This window comes from Hylaeus anthracinus, unplaced genomic scaffold (genome assembly GCF_026225885.1).
Source record: "Hylaeus anthracinus isolate JK02 unplaced genomic scaffold, UHH_iyHylAnth1.0_haploid 12001, whole genome shotgun sequence".
NCBI lineage: Eukaryota > Metazoa > Arthropoda > Insecta > Hymenoptera > Colletidae > Hylaeus > Hylaeus anthracinus.
This window is the reverse complement of record NW_026534348.1, coordinates 21,034,416-21,054,431: the sequence shown is the minus strand read 5'-3', so window position 1 is coordinate 21,054,431 and position 20,016 is coordinate 21,034,416. Positions and strand designations below refer to the sequence as shown.

Sequence of the window (20,016 nt, the reverse complement as noted above, 5' to 3'; positions counted from 1 at the left end):
ATACCAACCGCGATACGAAATTTTTCTGTTGGATTACGTGCAGACGTTCCCTTATCGTGATCGAAGATAAAAGTGTTACATTCTTAAATAAATCTATGTTAATCAAATAAATATAATGTATATTTGTTATTGTGTTTTATACATACTAGTACACTACATGTACATTAAGGTGGTCTTTACTTTAATGATTATTAAAAAGTATGCTACATACCCTCTAAATACCTTGCAAATGCATACAAACTCGATTCCTGCAAAATTTTTAAATTGAAAGTTTTAAATGGAAAATACATGCAATTTCTTTAATGAGTTATCTTTTTTTATAACTCTGATGAAAATTGATTTGAAATACAATTACACTTGGCTCTTAGTGCGTCACCCACCAATGAAAGGGTTTTTTAGAAAAAAAATGTGCTTTTGCGGTAAATCATTAAGTATGGTGCAGCAGGTGGGGGTTCGCGATTAGTTAGTCGTGAGATATCCTATCACTGGATTTTCAATTTCTCCAACTGTTGGGTGTGCGCGAAGTCTAAATTTTATATACAAAGTGTCTCAGTATAATCTTTCCACGCGATTATCTCGCAAAATATTCATCATTCGAAAGAAATGTTTAAACGAAACATGCTCTATTTGAAGGGGAACATTCAATGATGTACACTGTCTTTTTCTAGGTGGAGGTGCTTCCGAAATTTGAAGGTCACCTTTGTTATTTTAAATGGAAACGTAGTTTTTTTCACGCTAGACACATAGCTTATCTCAAGACGAATTCATTGATCTATATTATGTTGACCTTGGAATGTCATTCAAGGTCATTCTCATGGCTTAAAATTTTCTTCTTCACTCCACGTTCAGAAAATGTTTCCAATACCAAAATCATGTCAATAATTTCACTTGGCGTATAATCAGCCATCGTAAATGAAGAACGCTTATAGTATGTAGCTAGTCACCACTTCGAAGCAACTGGAACAACTAGAACTTGTAACATGAATATCAATAGGATTCGTACTCGAGGTCGTTGTGCTAGCAGATATTCTGTGTTTGTAAACATTAATGTCAATAGCATTCAAACTCGGCTTGTTGAATTTAGAAGATAATAAGAAACATTTTCTGGACGTGCAACGAAGAAGAAAACTTTAAGCCATGGAAATAACCTTGAATGACATCTCATGGTCAACATAATATAGGTCAATGAATTCGTCTTGAGATAAGCTATGTGTCTAGCGTGAAAAAACTACGTTTCCATTTAAAAAAACAAAGATGACCTTCAAATCTCGGAGGCGTCTCCACCTAGAAAAAAACAGAGTACACCATTCCCAGAGTATCCCCCTTCAAATAGAGCATGTTTCGTTTAAACATTTTATTCGAATGATGAATATTTTGCGAGATAATCGCGTGGAAAGATTATAATGAGACATCCTATATATTAATTCGATATATATTAATTCTGGTGTACCAGTGCCCCTTGACTAGACCGACTATAAGCCTAAACTTAGTGCGGTCCAGTCTTAATAAGGTATTATGTACCTAGCACACTAGATTGTTCCCTTAGCATAGCTCTCGTGTGCCTCAATGCCGGTCCATGCAACCAAAGGTCCACTATTCACTGTTTTGGCATAACCGCCCGAGACCATACCGCTATCGTTACCCTTGACCCAGAACCCAGAGTAGATGTTATATGTATACATAATCTACGAAATTCTTTTAAAAATTGATATAAGAAAAGTTTAGGGAAACACAATTAAAAGGTACAAAAGAATACCTAATTAAAGCCATATCGTATCAAAGCTTGGTAAATAACAAGCAATTATTCATAATTGGATACTTACTTGTTAATCTTACAACTTACAATTACAGTTAACCCATCCACTGCCAGGCAAATTTAAAGCGTTTTGCCTTGGCCGCTAAGATTTGATACGGATGTGTAATCTAGGTTACTATTTTGATAATAAAAAGTGATATTAAATTTATTGTTTTAAAGAGAAAATTTGCGGCCTTCGTTTGGAATAATTCGTGACTCGAAAGGCTATACTTATCCCTTGAGTAATTCCCTGGTATTCACTGATAAAGCTCAAAATTAAAGCTAACTTTAAATACTTTAGACTTTAGATAATTTAGACTGTTATTTTCGTGTTACATATATAAAAGTTGAGCGTTATTATTCGCTATTTATGACTTCGTCGACTGTCTGACTTAACTGTGTGATTAAACCGTGGAAGAAATCAAAATACGAGAACGTAACAATATGTATATGTACTCGTAGCATAGAAGGATCTCATCATTCCTCCTCCACATCCTGTCGATTGCCTTGATATTCAGCAAAAGCGTGCACATTATCGCTATGTTCGATCTAACAAAACGAATAAGTATGCATTTTTCTATATTACGGCGCGACAAACCGTGCTACCTCTTCACAATGTTGTGAAAACGTAGTGCATGAATTCATTTCAAAATACAAAAGCTGAATCTCAAAGCAAAATGATTTTTTAATGACGTTTTTAATGTAAATGATGTGTCGTAAATATTTTAGTATACAAAATAAGGAACAAAACATTAAAAATTATTGGCAAGAAAGAGCATAGTCTAAAAATTAAATTTTACTGTTACCAAAAATCAAGAATTATTAGTAAAGTTTGTTTATTCTAATAAAATAATAGCACAAAAAAGTGTAGTCTAAAAGCTGAGATTTAAATTGTACGTACTAAAATTCTGTTACATATAAAAATGTTATATTTAGTTACGAAAAACCATGAATTATTAATGAAGTTTAATATATTAAGCTTTTGGTTCCAATATATTAATGGCACGAAAATGTAGTCTGAAAGTAGAGCTTAAAATTCTAAAAATTCATTTTTATTGGTACCATGAAACCAAGAATTATTGATCAGAAATATTGGTCGATGCAAGCCGATCGAACGCAAATACAAGCAAATAGATAATATCGTTTCGCCGATAATCCTTCATATGCCAGAATATCTATCCCGAGCGTCTGCCGGAAAACGGAAACCACTCATCCCGAATAAAATTTTCATACATATGTATATATCCTACTATCCTCCCACGTTTCCAAAGAGGAAGGTTTCATAGGCGCATGATTCGAAGTTAACGTGCCCGTAACTGTAATACGTGCTTGTTCCCGTGGGATGCAACGAGAAGTATACGTATCTCTTAAAGGATATCTAAATCCCCGTAAAGACCGTCCTCTCTTAGCATTTTACGAGCGAATTCATTATCAAATTGTTTCATTACGATAATAAACTTTGAAACTCGAGCCAACTAAAAATCTGCGATCTCTTAGAATGTTTTTAATTTCATTACTCTCCAGACAATTAGATAGCATTTCCGATAACCAATACTGTTTCATAATTGATCATTCCTATTGTAGACTTTCTATTATAATGAAAACCATTGTTTATCAGTTTCAACTTAAGGGTTGTTTATTTAAATTGTAAAACGTAACGTTTTGATTTTTGGATTTAAGACACCACCAAATTTAGAATTATTACAATAAAAAATAGAATTTCAAATTTACCAGTTTGGATATACATATACAGGGTGTCTACGTATAAGATCGGACATACGCAGGGTGTCAATTCTACAAAAAATTACTCTTAAACATTTTCTTTGTGTCGTCTTATTCTCAAAAATTTTCACTTTTAATATTTTTTCTGTGTTTTCAACTTGACACTCTTTAAGCGGCCATAACTCCACTAAATTACAGTGCAAACTTAAAAGTAAGTATACAATTCGAAAGAGCGTTAAATTTCCCATCTCCCTGATGCCGAACCAAAATTTATTAATTAGATTTAACAAGTGAAAAATTAGGTCAAACTTTACATTGTGACAATTTTTAAAAAATTGACTTTTTCTGTATTCGTTTTTCGGTTTCAAAGACATAGTTGTTTGGCGGGCACTCTTCGGGAAAAACTTCCTTGAAGTCTCAGCTTTTGAATGGTATTGTCAAAAAAAATTGTACGGTAGTATTTTCGGGCGAAAATGACGTTTAAATGCAGAAAAGCATTCAAAATGTCCGCCTCCTAAATCAAAATTTATCGGTTCTCCTGCGCCGAAAACATCGATTTTTTGATTTATGAAATCGATCGTGCTCCAATCTCCATATCATTTATCGGTACACCCAGGTTGATTTTGATTAAATAGTTTTTAAAAACGAAAATTCTATGAATACATGTTCAAAAACAATTATTATTCACCTCGCAGTCAGGTTCTACACTCGGCTGGGAGGGGCTTGAGGTGCCAAAAAATCAGTTTTTTTCCAAATTCGGAAGGCTCGGGAGTGCCACTAAAAAATACATCGAACCCTATGTCAAGTTAATTTTAAAGTGAGAAGTCAATATTTGTTGAAAAATATAGATTTTCACCTAAAACCCCACGCTTTTCTGCATTCAAACATCATTTACTCTCTAAAATACCACCGTACAATTTATTTTGAAGTTTCCGAGAAGTTTTTCCCGAAGAGTGCCTGCCAAACAACTATGTCTTTGAAACCGAAAAACGAATACAAAAAAAGTCAATTTTTTAAAAATTGTCACAATGTAAAGTTTGACCGAATTTTTCACTTGTTAAATCTAATTAATAAATTTTGGTTCGGCATTAGGGAGATGGGAAATTTAACGCTCTTTCGAATTGTATACTTACTTTTAAGTTTGCACTGTAATTTAGTGAAGTTATGGCCGCTTAAAGAGTGTCAAGTTGAAAACACAGAAAATATATTAAAAGTGAAAATTCTTCAGAATAAAACGACACAAAGAAAATGTCTAAGAGTAATTTTTTGTTGAAAATTGGTTGCAGAATTGACACCTTGCGTATGTCCGAACTTAGACGTAGACACCCTGTATATAGAAGAGTATGGTAAATTTTTCAAATATTGTTACGTCGAAAAGTATTTGTTTGCATTTTTAAAATGGTTTGTACTTCCATTGTCTTTAGGTCTATAATTACTGCAATGAAAATTTTAATTTTTAATTTCAAAATTTAAATCATGGTAAATTTAAAAATTCTTAAAATATTTTTTTATGTATTCTTTTCGTATCATAATGTGTTTTCTACTTTACTTAAGTTAATAATTATAAATCTTCAGATCTATAATTGTTACATTGAAAAGTATAAATTTTAATCTGAAAATTTAAATATATAAAAAAGCATGGTGAATTTTGATATTCCTAAAATATTTCTCTCTCAAACGATTCCTTTTGTATTTCAATGTGACTTTTATTTCAGTTATCATAAGATGTAAAATTGAAAGTTACGATGCACAAGATAAAATTCACCATACTGTTTTATATATCGAAATTTACAAATTAGGACTTTTACTTTTAATTGTTATAATTGTTGGTCTGTAAATGAGAGAAAATCAATAAAGAACCCTCGTACTGAGCTGGCTAACGGTGGTCTTTATTACCACATGCAGTTGCAAGCTTCTGTATTGATATTTTCTATTAATGTTTGATGTGTATCTGTATTTCGTAGCTAGACATACAGTCAGTTATAAAAGTCTACATACATGGTGAGTCAATAACACACCTGCCAGCTGAAATAATTTATTATTTAGTGCAAAGCTTGTGAGCTTGATAGAAGAAAACAATTTTAATGGTCTTGTGTTTAAACATTTCGATTCACATGTTTAGAAGACACTGTAATCAAATATACACATTAATTTTGTATACTTTATACGTCTTTGACATTACGCACAGACAATTCGTTTCTATTTTTTAAATCTTTCTTTTTTTTTCTACCTCACTACCTCTGAATTTATTAATAACTGTACTACAGCAAAAAAAGACGATAATTTATTGCAAATTCAGCAACAATAATTACAACCATTTTTTTGTTATTGTACTGTTTCAAATAGAGTATTTACAACCTGTTATTTTTTCGATTCTAATAAAAATTTACAGATACACCTACAGTAGGAGACCAAAGAAAATTTAAAATTGGTATTTGTCTATACGAGTAGTAGTACCTTCCACATAAGACATTTCATTTTATTGTTAGCATCACTGATACCACAATACACCACATAATCATAGAAACTTGTTATTAATTTTACTTTAGTCCAATTAGTTTTTTCACTTGCTCCATTATTTTGAATAGAATACCTACTGCTTCATTCAAACACTCAACTTCTTTAAAGACTACTTTATACGATGTACATATTTATGAAAAATGCTATTGTAGTAGAAATTGACAAACAGTGGCCTTTGTTAATATTTTTCATTAGTTCTGTTAGTAGATTACAAAGGTAAAGTTTTATTAAATATTTTAGGAACACCACGTAGATACTCCGGTGTAGAATGGGAGAGGTGAAATATGCAGGAAAAGTGAAAAACTTGAACGAGAAGTATGATGCGCGAAAACCAATTGAATACATCTTGCACAATGGAACAACTCCAGTGGAAGCTTCCGATGGAAAAATTTCAATATCAGACTCCAGTGCTTTGAAATCAGATCTGAACCAACATGATACTCGGCGACACATCACTTCGACAGATATTATACAATTTTACAATGACAAAACCGGTCGTTTGTTGAGATTGGGAAAATCCATGAACTCATCTTGAACTTCACTTGTGGGCTCTTTTAAAATTCTTGAAAAACACTCAAAGTTTTGATCGGATAAAACTTCAACTACATGATTCAATTGTAATAAATTCATTGTAATAAAAAGTTCCTTCACACGAATGATACATATAACGAATTAAATAACAAATTAAATGCTATTGATAATAGAATATTAAATTTTAAATTTAATTTGTTCAATTCAAAATGTAGTACTTTATTATCAATTGATTCGTGATTAATTATATTTATTCAATTTAGAATTTAATATACTATTGACATTTTATACTGACATTAATTTCATTTGTTTCATTCAGAATCTTAATAAATGTGTATATTAAATTGTAAATTGAATAAATTGAATGGATTAATAGAATAGAATAATAGAGTAGGTACTACATTTTGATTTAAACAAATTAAATAAATGATGAATTAATTATGTGAATATAATATAATATAAAATATAACATAATAAATAGATTAAATATAACATAATAAATAGATTAAATATAACATAATTGATTCATCGTTAAGGGCTTAGTCGTAGTCAGAAAAATGGAAACGGACAGTTTCTTATGTGTCTTTTTTAAGGTATTAAATAATAATTTTTATTAATGAAATGTAAATATATTACAAAGTATGTCTTAAAGAACTATAAAAGAATTTTTATTTTAAAAAAAGGTTAATTCATTTCGTCATAACAGGCGATGGCGTGGGTAGCCACTTGGTTTGCGGTGAGCAAGATTTCTCTACACTGGTTTACCTGAAAACAAAACTAAAGATAGATTTAGAAAATATATTAGACTAACGGGTCCCTGATCGAAGGATTTTTTATTTTCTTGTATACTTTTTTTTATCCTGTATCGCTTAATTTTGGTGAAAAAATTGAAAATCAACTTCAAATGTACGCCATCTTGTTTTAAATTAATTTTTTCCAAAATCCTTCGTTCAGTGACCCGCTAGACTAATCTATTTTCGAAATCTACCTTTGTTTTTGTTTTCAGGTAAACCAGTGTAGAGAAATCTTGCTCACCGCAAACCTATGTTTTTAAATCATCGTCTAAGTCATCGGCTGTTATGACGATATAAATTAAACGTTTCTTAAAACAAAAAATGTTTTCTATTTCTTTAAAACATGCTTTATAATATACTTAATTGTTACTTATGGAAATTATTATTTAATAACTAAAAAGAATCACAAAGAAATGTCGTTTTTCCACTTCCTGACCGCGACTAACCCCTTAACTTAATTCCTTTAATTCAAAACATAGTACCTACTTTATTATAATATAAACATTTCGAATTAAAACTCTCAACAAATATTAAAAATTCCTATTTCAAATCACCAATGGAACTAAAAATCAGACCTGTTATTTACCTTCATTTCCCGAATGTAATATACATCCGCATCAATCGATCGATTAAAATAATACACAGTGACTCTCGTCCCAATTCCATCGATATCGAGAAATTAATACTCGACAAGCTGCTTCCGGCCATAATGCGTGCATCTCGGTTTTGATTAATTTGCTGGAGCATCGAGAAGATCACTATTATAATAACATATCGTAGATATTCCATCGACACGAAAATAATAACGGGTTACGAGCGCAGTTTCGTGTTGATAAAAGGAAAATTTGCACGGTCGACAAAGAAACATGAACGACGGGGCGCGTGATCGTGGCGCACATAAATATTGTAAGCGTATGAACAGATTTCGTGCTCGAGTACCCAAACGAAATATATGGCACGCCGTTACGCCCCTGGCCGTGCCGAGAATTTTCGTTCCATTCAACCGAGAACATCCCTTTTGGGGGGTTCGCAGTGTGTCGGTCTCGTGGCACGCAACGTTGAGCTTTTTCTAATAGAGTGCTCGGGTCTCCAAGCTGACTTTATCGGTATCAACGGAGTGACAGGGTGAACATAGCAATTGCAAGCCAACCTTGTGATATACGGATAAGGAAGCAGGAAAAACGGTGGTTTCCCGTTGGTTCCGCGGCTTGTCATCCCAGAGATCTACTGACCTTTGTTTTACAAGCATCGAAACTCTCAAAAGGGGTCGCCTATTCCCGAACAGTGTTTCTCAAACCACCCAAGAACGCCTTCCATAAGAACTTGTTTTACAATGTTTACGATACAGTGGTGATACAAATAACGTACAATTAATAGACTATATTTTTAAATGGATAGAACAGTCGTTAAAAAAGGAAAATATTCACAGACAAGCTTTGATGTTCGGCTCGGCTCTAAAGATATCAATGTTTAAGGGCAACTGAAAACCCATTTTATATAACGATCTTAGCAGATCAACCCTAGGAACTTCATACAATTCACATTGTCAAATGATGTGATTTAAATCCTCATCGCTTTGGCCACATCTACAACTACTGCTCGTTATTATGTTTATACGCGCCAATAAAGCTGCCAAGTGGTAATGATTAGCACGCATCTTATTAATTGCTGTAACAAAATTTCTCTTTAGTCTTTTGCGTGAGAACCATGGCGTAGAACCATCGCAAAAAAATTTTTGGAGAAATGTCTTGCCCTTATGTAACCCCTGTTCCTTGACAGTTCTGTGGTAACCATCCTGGCCTCTTTTTTGTATATAACATACAAGTCGGTAAATGGACATTTAGAGATGTTGAGGGAAGTCGATGAAGTAGCCATTTTGGCTGCTCTGTCTGCCTCCTCGTTACCCTGAATACCAGAATGCGATGGGACCCAAAATAGTTTCACATACTTGTTATATTTATTTTTATTGGATAAATTGTCTGAGATCGAATTACGCGCCAGTCGCGAAGATGGTGCACGTAATCAGGTATGCATGGGAGTATGTTTGAAGAGCGCGAATCGGGAAGCGTGATAGGTCGAATGTTTGTAAACGATGTTTGTATGATTGGCAAGGATGGAGTCAGAGTGCGAGGAAGAATGAGTGCGAGAGAGAGAGAGAGAGAGAGAGAGAGAGAGAGAGAGCGCATGTGAGGACGAACGTTAGAATGTAAGGAGAAGCGAACGAGGCAAGTGCGAAATAAAGGAAAGTAATAAAGTCGTAAAGGAGTTTAAAAATTGGTACCCGGATATTTCCTACAATTGTATTTTCTTTTTATTTCAAAAATATATGAGTTAGTCTTAACATTAGCTAAGGGTGATTCTAAAGCTTGTAGACAACTCAAAGAATCCGAGAATATATGTGTTCCGGATAGAATCAGGCTCGCGTTGCGAAGAGAGGCGACGATGACTGTTCATTAAAAAGATAGGCGTTCCTTCGCGGTCAAGTTCGCACTCGCGTGAATCGGCAGTTGCGATTCACGGTGAAAAGGCTAATCAGTTGGGGAGTGGCTTGACCATCCTCAGACTTTACAGACCTCACTGGGGCTCGCTCCGCGTATCTGCAGGTCACCTCTGCGCGGGAAGGCCCAAAAGGCTGACCCGTGGCAAGCAGCCTGCGAACGAAACTGTGGAAGGCGTCATGGTACGCTACATGATAGCGGACGGATAAGATGCTTTTGGATAAGGCGCAAGCAATGCGCACCTTCAGTCGTCTCCACATCCCTTCGGCTTTCGAGATGCGAAATTAGGGTACCAGGAGATTTGAGTATCGAGTCACGTCTTAGAAATGAATACGTTAGGCCGGTAATATTCTTATTCGCGCGACGCGGAGAACAAAACGAGCGGTTGACAATATTTTACAACGGGCGTGGGAAACGTAGGGCTGCCTGGGCTCGGCAACTAGAATTGCCGTCAATAATAATGTCATAGGAACGTTACCCCTGGTCGCTAACAGTGATGGGCTGTCGTGGGATTTCTTACCGGATGCACTTGACTAGAATTTAGGAATAACATTGGGTCCCAGTATGAGATAGGATGTGCGCGTTAAGGGCCCCCTGTGGCGCTTCGGGTACGCGTATAGTTAAACAAAGGGCTGTCGCTGTGACGTCAACTTGCGCATAAACAAATAGAAATCCCGCGACAGCGCATCGCTGGTCTCCGAGAACGTTGGTGACGGGGGTGAAAGTGGGACGCGAGACGCCCTGATTGAGTCTTATTCCCAATCGGGGCCTGCTACCGCACCCCTAGGTGAGCGGAGAGGTGACAGCGTGGGCGAAGAAGGGGTAGCACGAGGCATCGTCGGTCGGCACCCCAAGCATCGGAGTCAATTCGATTTAGACAACCTTCGACAAGGGGACTCTACTTCGAAACGGGCTTTACGTAATTCCCAAAATATAATAAATTTCAAAGTTCTTAGTTTTCGTAAACCGGAGAGTTTTATTTCCTATACCGTGTCTGCACGCTTTATCCCGAACAAGATGAAAATTGTGATTCTGATGATCCAAAATAACTGAGAATGCATCGTTTAACACGTTGACTGCCAGAGAAATATTCTTGAAAATTTCTGCTAGAATTCAATATTATTCAGACTATTGGAGACTACATAATCAAACATCCGTCGTGGTATTTATTTTTATAACTTCATCAAAATACACGAACTTCATTTAAATTCATTCCCTTTGAAGCTTAACTTTCAGAATTAATTTTGTTAGTTCTTCAGTGAAATGCACTGTCACCCACATATGGGTGACGTGGCGATCAACGAGTTAACGCAATGCATTCGGCAGTGTATATAGAGGCAAGGGCGTTTACAGAGCAGATTACTGTTAAATAGAGTTTTGGGCATAAACAAGCCGATCCAACACAGTTGGCTCCCATGATTTTACTACCATCAGTATATATGGAGTAACAGTTGGATTCTTCGCATATTTCATTGAGAGTAGATCAAGAATTTTTGTTACTTTTTATCAGGAGTTCGAATGAAGTATTAATAGGTATCGAAGTGGTGTACGTCTCAAAGTCGTAACTGTAAATATGAGGACAATTCTAAGAGTCTATTATGTTCGATTCCAATACAGAAATAAGACATCTAGTTAGAGGTCCTTTTCCTTCTGATTGAATCGTAATACTCTTGGACACATATAAAGGGAGAGAGCTACGATATGTCAGAATTTTTGATATGAAACAGCTACCCAAATATTTAGCGCGATCCCTGATGAACGTTAGTTTAGATTCCGCAATTAATATGTTGGTTGGAGTAGATATACGATAGCCTAATGCAAATCTAATTACTTTAAATTGAATCCTCGCTAACTTATTAGCCAGAGCACTACTAATATTTGAATGTGTTAATTAGTCTATACGAGTAAACAAAACGTTACCAACTCTTATGGTTAAGTCTTCTACAAACATTTAGATGTTGTCTAGTAAATATTTCATGATATACATAAAATTAAATAAGTCATATGAATATTGTATAGAAAATATTAATCCTCATCCTTTTCATACAATTTCAGATTATGTATTTGACCATAGATTTAAGTTTGATGTAATTTAATTTTACTTAAACATAATTTATCTTAAATAAATCTAATATTATCTGGAATTTATTCTATTATTAAATTCCATTATTCTATTTCAGAATAAATTTACACAATTAATTCCATTTTATATGTGCCACTTCATTTCGCCTTTAACTATTTACAACCCTTCTCAATTCAGAACGCAAAAAAAGAGTTACATACTATTTATTTATTCGTTTATTTCAATCTCGCTATTCAGACACATATTATAAGCACCTAAGACGTACAAAAAATGTATTTGTTTAAACTGTTTGAGTGAGAGACCACGTCAATGTAACTTCGCAGCAAGGCTGATACCCGAAACTTTCTGGAAAGCTCCATGCGCTTTAAAGAGGGAAGGCCAGGATAAATTTCAGACAATATCAGATTGAACTAACGAGGTACATCATCCAATTGATAATCCTCAAGTTTGATAAAACCTGGCACACGGATGGAGCAGGAGTCGGAAAAGTTTTTCCATGAAGGGCTGAATAATAAAACTTCTGAGCTTTGTGAGTAAAGGAGCAAAGAGAATCATCGTGACGAGTATAACCGAGGTCAAATTAAGTGAATGTATGATAAAAATGTTTACTATCCCAATTAAATTGAAACGTATTATTCTATTAGGTTGTCCCGAAAGTTTCTTTCGCGAGTTACACTCAATTATTTTATGTGGTCGTGTTTATATAAATAGACAATCTAATTTCATAGACATTCATGTTGTAACAGTAGTGGAGCAAAATGAATCGTGCACAATTCAGTAATGTAACATAAAACATAAACTATTGTGCATTTATTACTTATTAATAAAGCGAAAGAAACTTTTGAGACAACCTAATATAATTCAATTTTAATAGGTTTTCCAAAAGGACCTTTAGAATTTCGTTTGTTTAATAAAACACCAATGGTATGGAATATATTCAATCTTTCTATTTTAAACCAAAATACACACAATTGCAATTAAACGTAAGAGATAATGTATTTTAACTATCCACCACGTCAAGCGTATTTTGTTAAAAGACAAAATCGTGAAGATCCCTTTGGAAATAGTTTTATTTCAATTAAATTCTAAATCTTTGTTTGCTGATTTATAAAGTCAATACGAAGTGTATATCACTTTCGATGAATAAATCTGCTTATCAGATTGTAAAATTAACTTTGTTCATTAAACACAAGTTCCCTGCTGTTCGCTGCTACGCAACGTTAATATTAATTTCAATTATTGAGTGGATATTCTAAGATAAGATGTCCTGTATCTCGACCATACGATCAGAAGGAACGTTATTTACTTAGAAGAGAGAATTACTTTGATAATGAGACAATTTTCTGGTCATATCTCACAGGACCTCAAGATCATCGATATTTCTTTAATGGGATGTAATAGTTTATGAACCAATGGTGAATCTCATAAAAAAAAAAACATAAAAACCACACATATGTTGGCCTTGACGTAACCTTGCAATTCAAGAATCACGTTTGTATAGAAGAAAAAGAACTGTATACATTTTACGTCTTTCGGTATGAGTATATGTAAAATATTTTCTTGTAAGATGAAAATACAACCGGAATAAAATTAACAAAATCTCTATAATTCTATGCTAAGTTAAGAATGTTCAATATACATTATTATCACGAGTAAAAGTATGGTGGGGGGGGGGGGGGGGGACAGGGAGAGATAAATCAAATCTGAAAGTTAATTTTAAGAATGAATAACATTTCAGGGTATCAATATTTGATTGCAGTCTCTTTGGTAGCGATAACAGCAGATAAATGTCGAGACGACCACCCGATTAATTAGTTAACACATTCAGGTCCGTGCTCATACATTTACTCGCTTCATTAAACTCGAAGCAAAGTCCGAGTGCATATATTCGTGATTGGACGGATCGAAATCGATTCTTCTTTGTTAATTTGTTAGGGAGAGTATGAGATTTCGGAATTCGAAGCAACGAATTCGGTTAACGATTTCGTTATGATACTGTGATTTGAAAATATATGAAGTGAAAACTCGAAAGTTTAATACGGTTTCTTTCTTCATTGATTTATTCAATCTGTCCAATTTTGCCAGTTTTGTCTAGATATGTTCGATTTTATTCAACTTTGTTCTATTTCATTCAGTCTTGTTCAGGCTTATTCATTGTATATAGGCAAATGTTTCTAAAAAGATCATATATAAAAATTATCGATAGCACAGGGACATCATATTATAATACATTCATATTATAATATCACTAAAATGTGAAATACGTACGCTAATATATTCTAGTGGTAATATTTAACTAATATATACGTATGTATTACAGTCATGTGTCATTATTCAAATATTCATAATGCTTGTAACCATTATTAAGAAAGCATTAAAATAATAAACCACACTAAACAAACAGCGCTTCTGACAAAAGCATAAAGTTTACATTCCAAGCTATTTAGGACGCAAAAGGATGATTAATCAATTAAAAGGTTAAACGAATGTTGCTGTGCCAAGACATTTAAAGTTCCCCTGAGTCACTAGCATAACATCGGTAATGCTACTTAAGCTTTCCGTCAAGATCCGACACCATATGCCATAAAAGGATTCGAAACGAAAGAAAATTAATTACTATTACACTAATTTCGAAAAATTATAACTTTAAAAGTGTATCGTTTAATTAACTCCGAAAATTTCTCTCACTTCACTTTAAAAAATCCCCGTAATAAAGAGAGAAAAGTTTCGAGTTTGAAAATAAAAAAAAAACTTCTACACTCACAAGTTCTGCAATTAAAAAAATACATTCGAGCGATGCCATAAGTCCCCCAGACGTCATAATATAACTATGAATACCTCTAAAATGTGTTTTGCTCACTTGTAGGATTAAAAAAGTTCTTAATTGCAAGCTTCGTTAGCCAGATCCTTCGGCATTGGTCGCTGGAGCTTGAATCGCTCTCGGGAGAATTTTAGACGGTTTGGAATACGAATGTTTTTGCACATCGAAATCGATTTCGCGAGCCCACGTTGCACGCAAGATTCGCGCATTTCACATTATGTATTTTCTTGGTAGCGATGAATGCAGGCGTGACGCGACAATAACGGTCAATTGAGGGTTAATCAACTTTGAATAACGAGTGACGTTCGCATAGGAAAATTACAGGACAAGAAAACTCGTCGTTCTTAGAACTGTGCACAAGAGGAAAACAACAAATTTCCAATTGTCACTTCTATCTGATTTATTACATAAAGCTACGCAATCTTGTTCATTTTCCTATTGGGACCATTAATTAGGAAACATAACGAATTTTCAATTGTTATTTCTTCCTAATCTATCATTAATTATTATTATTATTGTTTCTTTCTAATCTGTTATTTAAAGCTTCTTTTTTATTTTTATATTGAGAGCATCGATTAGGAAACAAAACATATTTTGAATCATTACTTGTATTTAATTTATCCAATTTAATGAACGAATCCTACTTTCCATTAGTAATTAAAGTAACACATTATTAATTATTATTGTATTCAATTGTTACAGTATCTATGAATTTAAATTTTTAAATAAATATATACAATATATGCTGTTTTTATGCTGTATATGACGAAAAGGAAACAAAACCCACTTTCCAAGGATATTATTACTCGGATTATATGCTACAATCAGAAAGGATAGCTGAATAAAGAAGAATTGGCAACCCAATCACATACCAACGCTATCATTTCATCCAAAAAGAATAATGGCTACGCGCAGAATCTATTCACTACAGCTTCTTACATTGTACCTCGGAACGACAACCCCCAACGGAAACATAGCGCAAACGAATTGAAGAAATGCGTTTAAAATTAGCATAAAAATAATTTCCATTGCTGAATATGTATGTAGGTAAGAACTATAATAACTAAAAAAAAGTAAAAAGAATTAAATAAATTACAACATAAAATTTTAACAATAATAATTTCTCTAGAAGTCAGAGGAATTTTTATTTGCTCCGTATTTACACTGTACTTAGAGCAATTGTAGTAATACTTATGAAATAATTTTGCTCAAAAAAGGAATTCGTTATATCGTGCTCGAAAAGCTAGTTTCCAAAACTTTCACTTCTTATAAATTCGAAATAACAAAAATAATTTGAGAAATAATATAAAAATTAAATAGAAAAACGACTTTGAACACATATAGAGTTTCTTAGTTTTTGTTAAATAAAATATTCTCACAATTAATGAACCCAAATTATAAAGAGTTTTCCAAAACGAGCTTCAGAAGTTTCTTTTTCAATTACGAAATAATCCTGTGTATTTTAATACAAATATATTAAATAAATCGGATACACTCCACACTATTTGTGTTTTATTAAAAAACCAAAATCCTATAGCACCTTTTTGAAAACCCTTTATATTCCATGTTACAATATTTCAAATTGCCAAGGGAATCATCTTCGGTAGTTGCTAAAACAATAGACAAAAAGTATCATTTTAAGTTAAAAGAAGACCCATCATTACTTCATTATTATTTAAATTATAATAATACTTCTTTCGAATTAAATGGTTTCTTCAAGCTCTGAATGATATTATACAGTCCAGTTCGGTAACTGTTAAATAAAAATGTTAAAATAGTTAAAATAAATTCTTTTTATTCTAACAGTTACTGAACAGGTCTGCATTAACAATAAAACTAGTAACATTCCGAACTTGAAAAAACTTTTATTCAACAGAGTCTAAGAAGTTTTCAAAACGTGCATACGATGAACAATGTATTTTTAAATGATCAGAATTATTTTGAATATGTTGGAAAATCGTTATGGCTTCAGACAACGTAAAATGTTCGACATGACCTTGTCTTCAAGGTACAGCCTCTTCAAGTCTCGCCACCTATTCCCTTGCTCTCAAAGTTAATGTTCAAAATAATCACCTGATAGCTTCAACACGATTCACTGTAAATTCTCCAACACGTTAAAAGATACTGTCATGCGTTCGGTAGTCAAGTTTCGTCAATACATTTGTATATTTCAAGGTCAAGAAATATGCAAACCCCAAACCATTCTACAAATCTTTAGTAGCAATTCTAATGTAATACTCCATCGATTTCATGAATACGAACAAGATTCGGATATTATTGAAACGCATATACATATGTATGTTTCTATAGAAATTTTTATCTGTGTTTTTCGACCTTGAATCTGTCAACGCAGCACTTTTCATGCAGAGTATCTACGTATAAGCTCGGACATACGCAGGGTGTCAATTCTACAACAAATTTTCAACAAAAAATTACTCTCAGACATTTTGTTTGTGTCGCCTTATTTGGGAGTATTTTCACTTTTAATTTTTGTTCTGTGTTTTCGACTTGACACTCTTTGAACGGCCATAACTCTAACAAATTACAGTGCAAACTTAAAAGTAACTGTACCATTCGAAAGAGCGTTAAATTTCCCATCTCCCTGATGCCGAACCAAAATTTATTACATAGATTTAACAAGTGAAAAATTAGGTCAAACTTTACATTGTAACAATTTTTAAAAAATTGACTTTTTCTGTATTCGTTTTTCGGTTTCAAAGACATAGTTGTTTGGCAGGCACTCTTCAGGAAAAACTTCCCAAAAACTTCAAAATAAATTGTACGGTGGTATTTTAGAGAGAAAATGACGTTTGAATGCAGAAAAGCGTGGAGTTTTAGGTGAAAATCTATATTTTTCAACAAATATTGACTTCTCACTTTAAAATTAACTTGACATAGGGTTCGATGTATTTTTTAGTGACACTCCCGAGCCTTCCGAATTTGGAGAAAAACTGATTTTTTGACACCTCAAGCCCCTCCCAGCCGAGTGTAGAACCTGAGTGCGAGGTGAGTAATAATTGTTTTTAAACATGTATCCATAGAATTTTCGTTTTTAAAAACTATTTAATCAAAATCAACCTCGGTGTACCGATAAATGATATGGAGATTGGAACACGATCGATTTCATAAATCAAAAAATCGATGTTTTCAGCGCAGGAGAACCGATAAATTTTGATTTAGGAGGCGGACATTTTGAATGCTTTTCTGCATTTAAACGTCATTTTCGCCCGAAAATACCACCGTACAATTTTTTTTGACTATACCATTCAAAAGCTGAGACTTCGAGGAAGTTTTTCCCGAAGAGTGCCCGCCAAACAACTATGTCTTTGAAACCGAAAAACGAATACAGAAAAAGTCAATTTTTTAAAAATTGTCACAATGTAAAGTTTGACCTAATTTTTCACTTGTTAAATCCATGTAATAAATTTTGGTTCGGCATCAGGGAGGTGGGAAATTTAACGCTCTTTCGAATGGTGCACTGATTTTTAAGTTTGCACTGTAATTTAGTGGAGTTATGGCCGTTTAAAGAATGTCAAGTCGAAATCACAGAACAAAAATTAAAAGTGAAAATACTCCAGAATAAGGCAACACAAAGCAAATGTCTGAGAGTAATTTTTTGTTGGAAATTTGATGTAGAATTGACACCCTGCCTATGTCCGGACTTATACGTGGACACCCTGTATATTAAAATCACCGCATTCGTAAAATCTGTTAAGATTTACATTTCTTTGAAATTTGAAAATAAATATTTTGTTGTTATAAGTAATACTTTATTTTTATTGAGAAGAAGATGAGGTTCCACGTGCACCAACTTAATCATTTTCGCAAAGTATAGAATTCTTGAATTAAATATTTCCCTTAATCCATAAATTGCTTTAAGATTAATTGAAGCTATATTAAATCACGGAAGCTAAACGACTTTTCCTTGTTAACTACAATTAAAAAGAGTAAAACCATGTCTGAGAAATATAAAATGAAATTTTTCCTTAATACGCAGGAGCAACACGCAAATTCAAAGGACCCTGTCACATATACCTACAATGCACAAGAAGATGTGGTTCTGAAAGTCTTGAGTAAATTACATATACTGCTATCTCTACATGTTCATATAAATCCTTGTTAAAGTGTTTGAAATGAAGTATATTGTTCGCACATTTCACCAATCCGACGAATCGCACAATTCACGAATCCTCGAGATCCTTAGATGGTACGAACGTCACAAACTATGTAGTTGCACGGTAGATAGTATCTATTAGATGCAGCTTCGAGATATCTTAACGCATAAATATGGCTTATTATCAATTGCGTCACACAAATTTCTTATACACTACGAAATTTCCAACACGGAGAAATTACTCCCCCCCCCCCCCCCAAAAAAAAGAAATTCGTTACTCACCGCCGTTCTTGGCGTCCTCCTTCGCTTCATCCCCTACCGGCTGAACACTCTCCTTGCTCGTATTGCATCCCATTTTCACTCTTACTCCTCGTCCTTTTCTATATCCCTTCTATCCTCCAATTGCAAACGCCCACCGTTAGTCGCGACACTAGCCGTATAATTCGCGATTACGATCGACTAAGTGCTTTCCTCGTTAACATCTAGTCGTCGAATAAAAGGCCGAATATGGTGAATTCTAAGCACTAGAAAAAATACCAAGTATCCCGACGATGGCGAAACTCGTTGATTGGAAAAATCACAGTAGAGCGTGTCCGTCGTTTCCGAAAACTCGGTTTTCCTCTTGGCCTGGAGGTGAACGACACGGCGTGGTACCGGCTTAACGTAGCGGCCCGTCAGGACGAAAATACAAATGACTTTGTGGGGGTTGGTCGAACTGGACGTATCGTGAACTGGATCTGTTTAACCAGTCTCTTCCCGTAACGAATTATTGGCCGGTTAGAAAAATATGTATTAAAATAGTATTCGAAAGCTACTACCGGCGAACGCTAAATATACTAACCTACAGTAATACCACGAACACAAGTCCCGTCGACGTCGCGAGACGTACTGACACTGCCGACGACCCTGCCCTTGCGTCGCGACTACGCGAGTCGATATATATTCCTTTACGATCTCTGTGTGCGTGCACGTATACAGGCTGTGCTAAAATCGACGGTCTAAATTTTGAGTGGATTTATATAGTGATCGTCAAAATTTGCAGAAAAATATTAGCGAACGTGAGTGGAAAAATAAACGGTGTAAGAATTTGCGAGGAAAAATGTTTTATAGTAGCATGTGCTTCGAGTGTTTTATAGTT

At 34.0% G+C, this 20,016-nt stretch overlaps 1 protein-coding gene across 1 annotated transcript in view; it reads right to left on the bottom strand.

The window, feature by feature from the left end:
• LOC128891269 (neuromodulin) overlaps positions 1-19,751 on the bottom strand; it is a 234,951-nt gene extending 215,200 nt beyond the window's left edge. The window contains exon 1 of the mRNA XM_054150682.1: positions 19,161-19,751. Coding sequence (XP_054006657.1) covers positions 19,161-19,233 — 73 coding nt within the window. The 5' untranslated portion in view covers positions 19,234-19,751. The remainder of the gene's footprint in view (positions 1-19,160) is intronic.
• Positions 19,752-20,016: the final 265 nt, after the last annotated feature.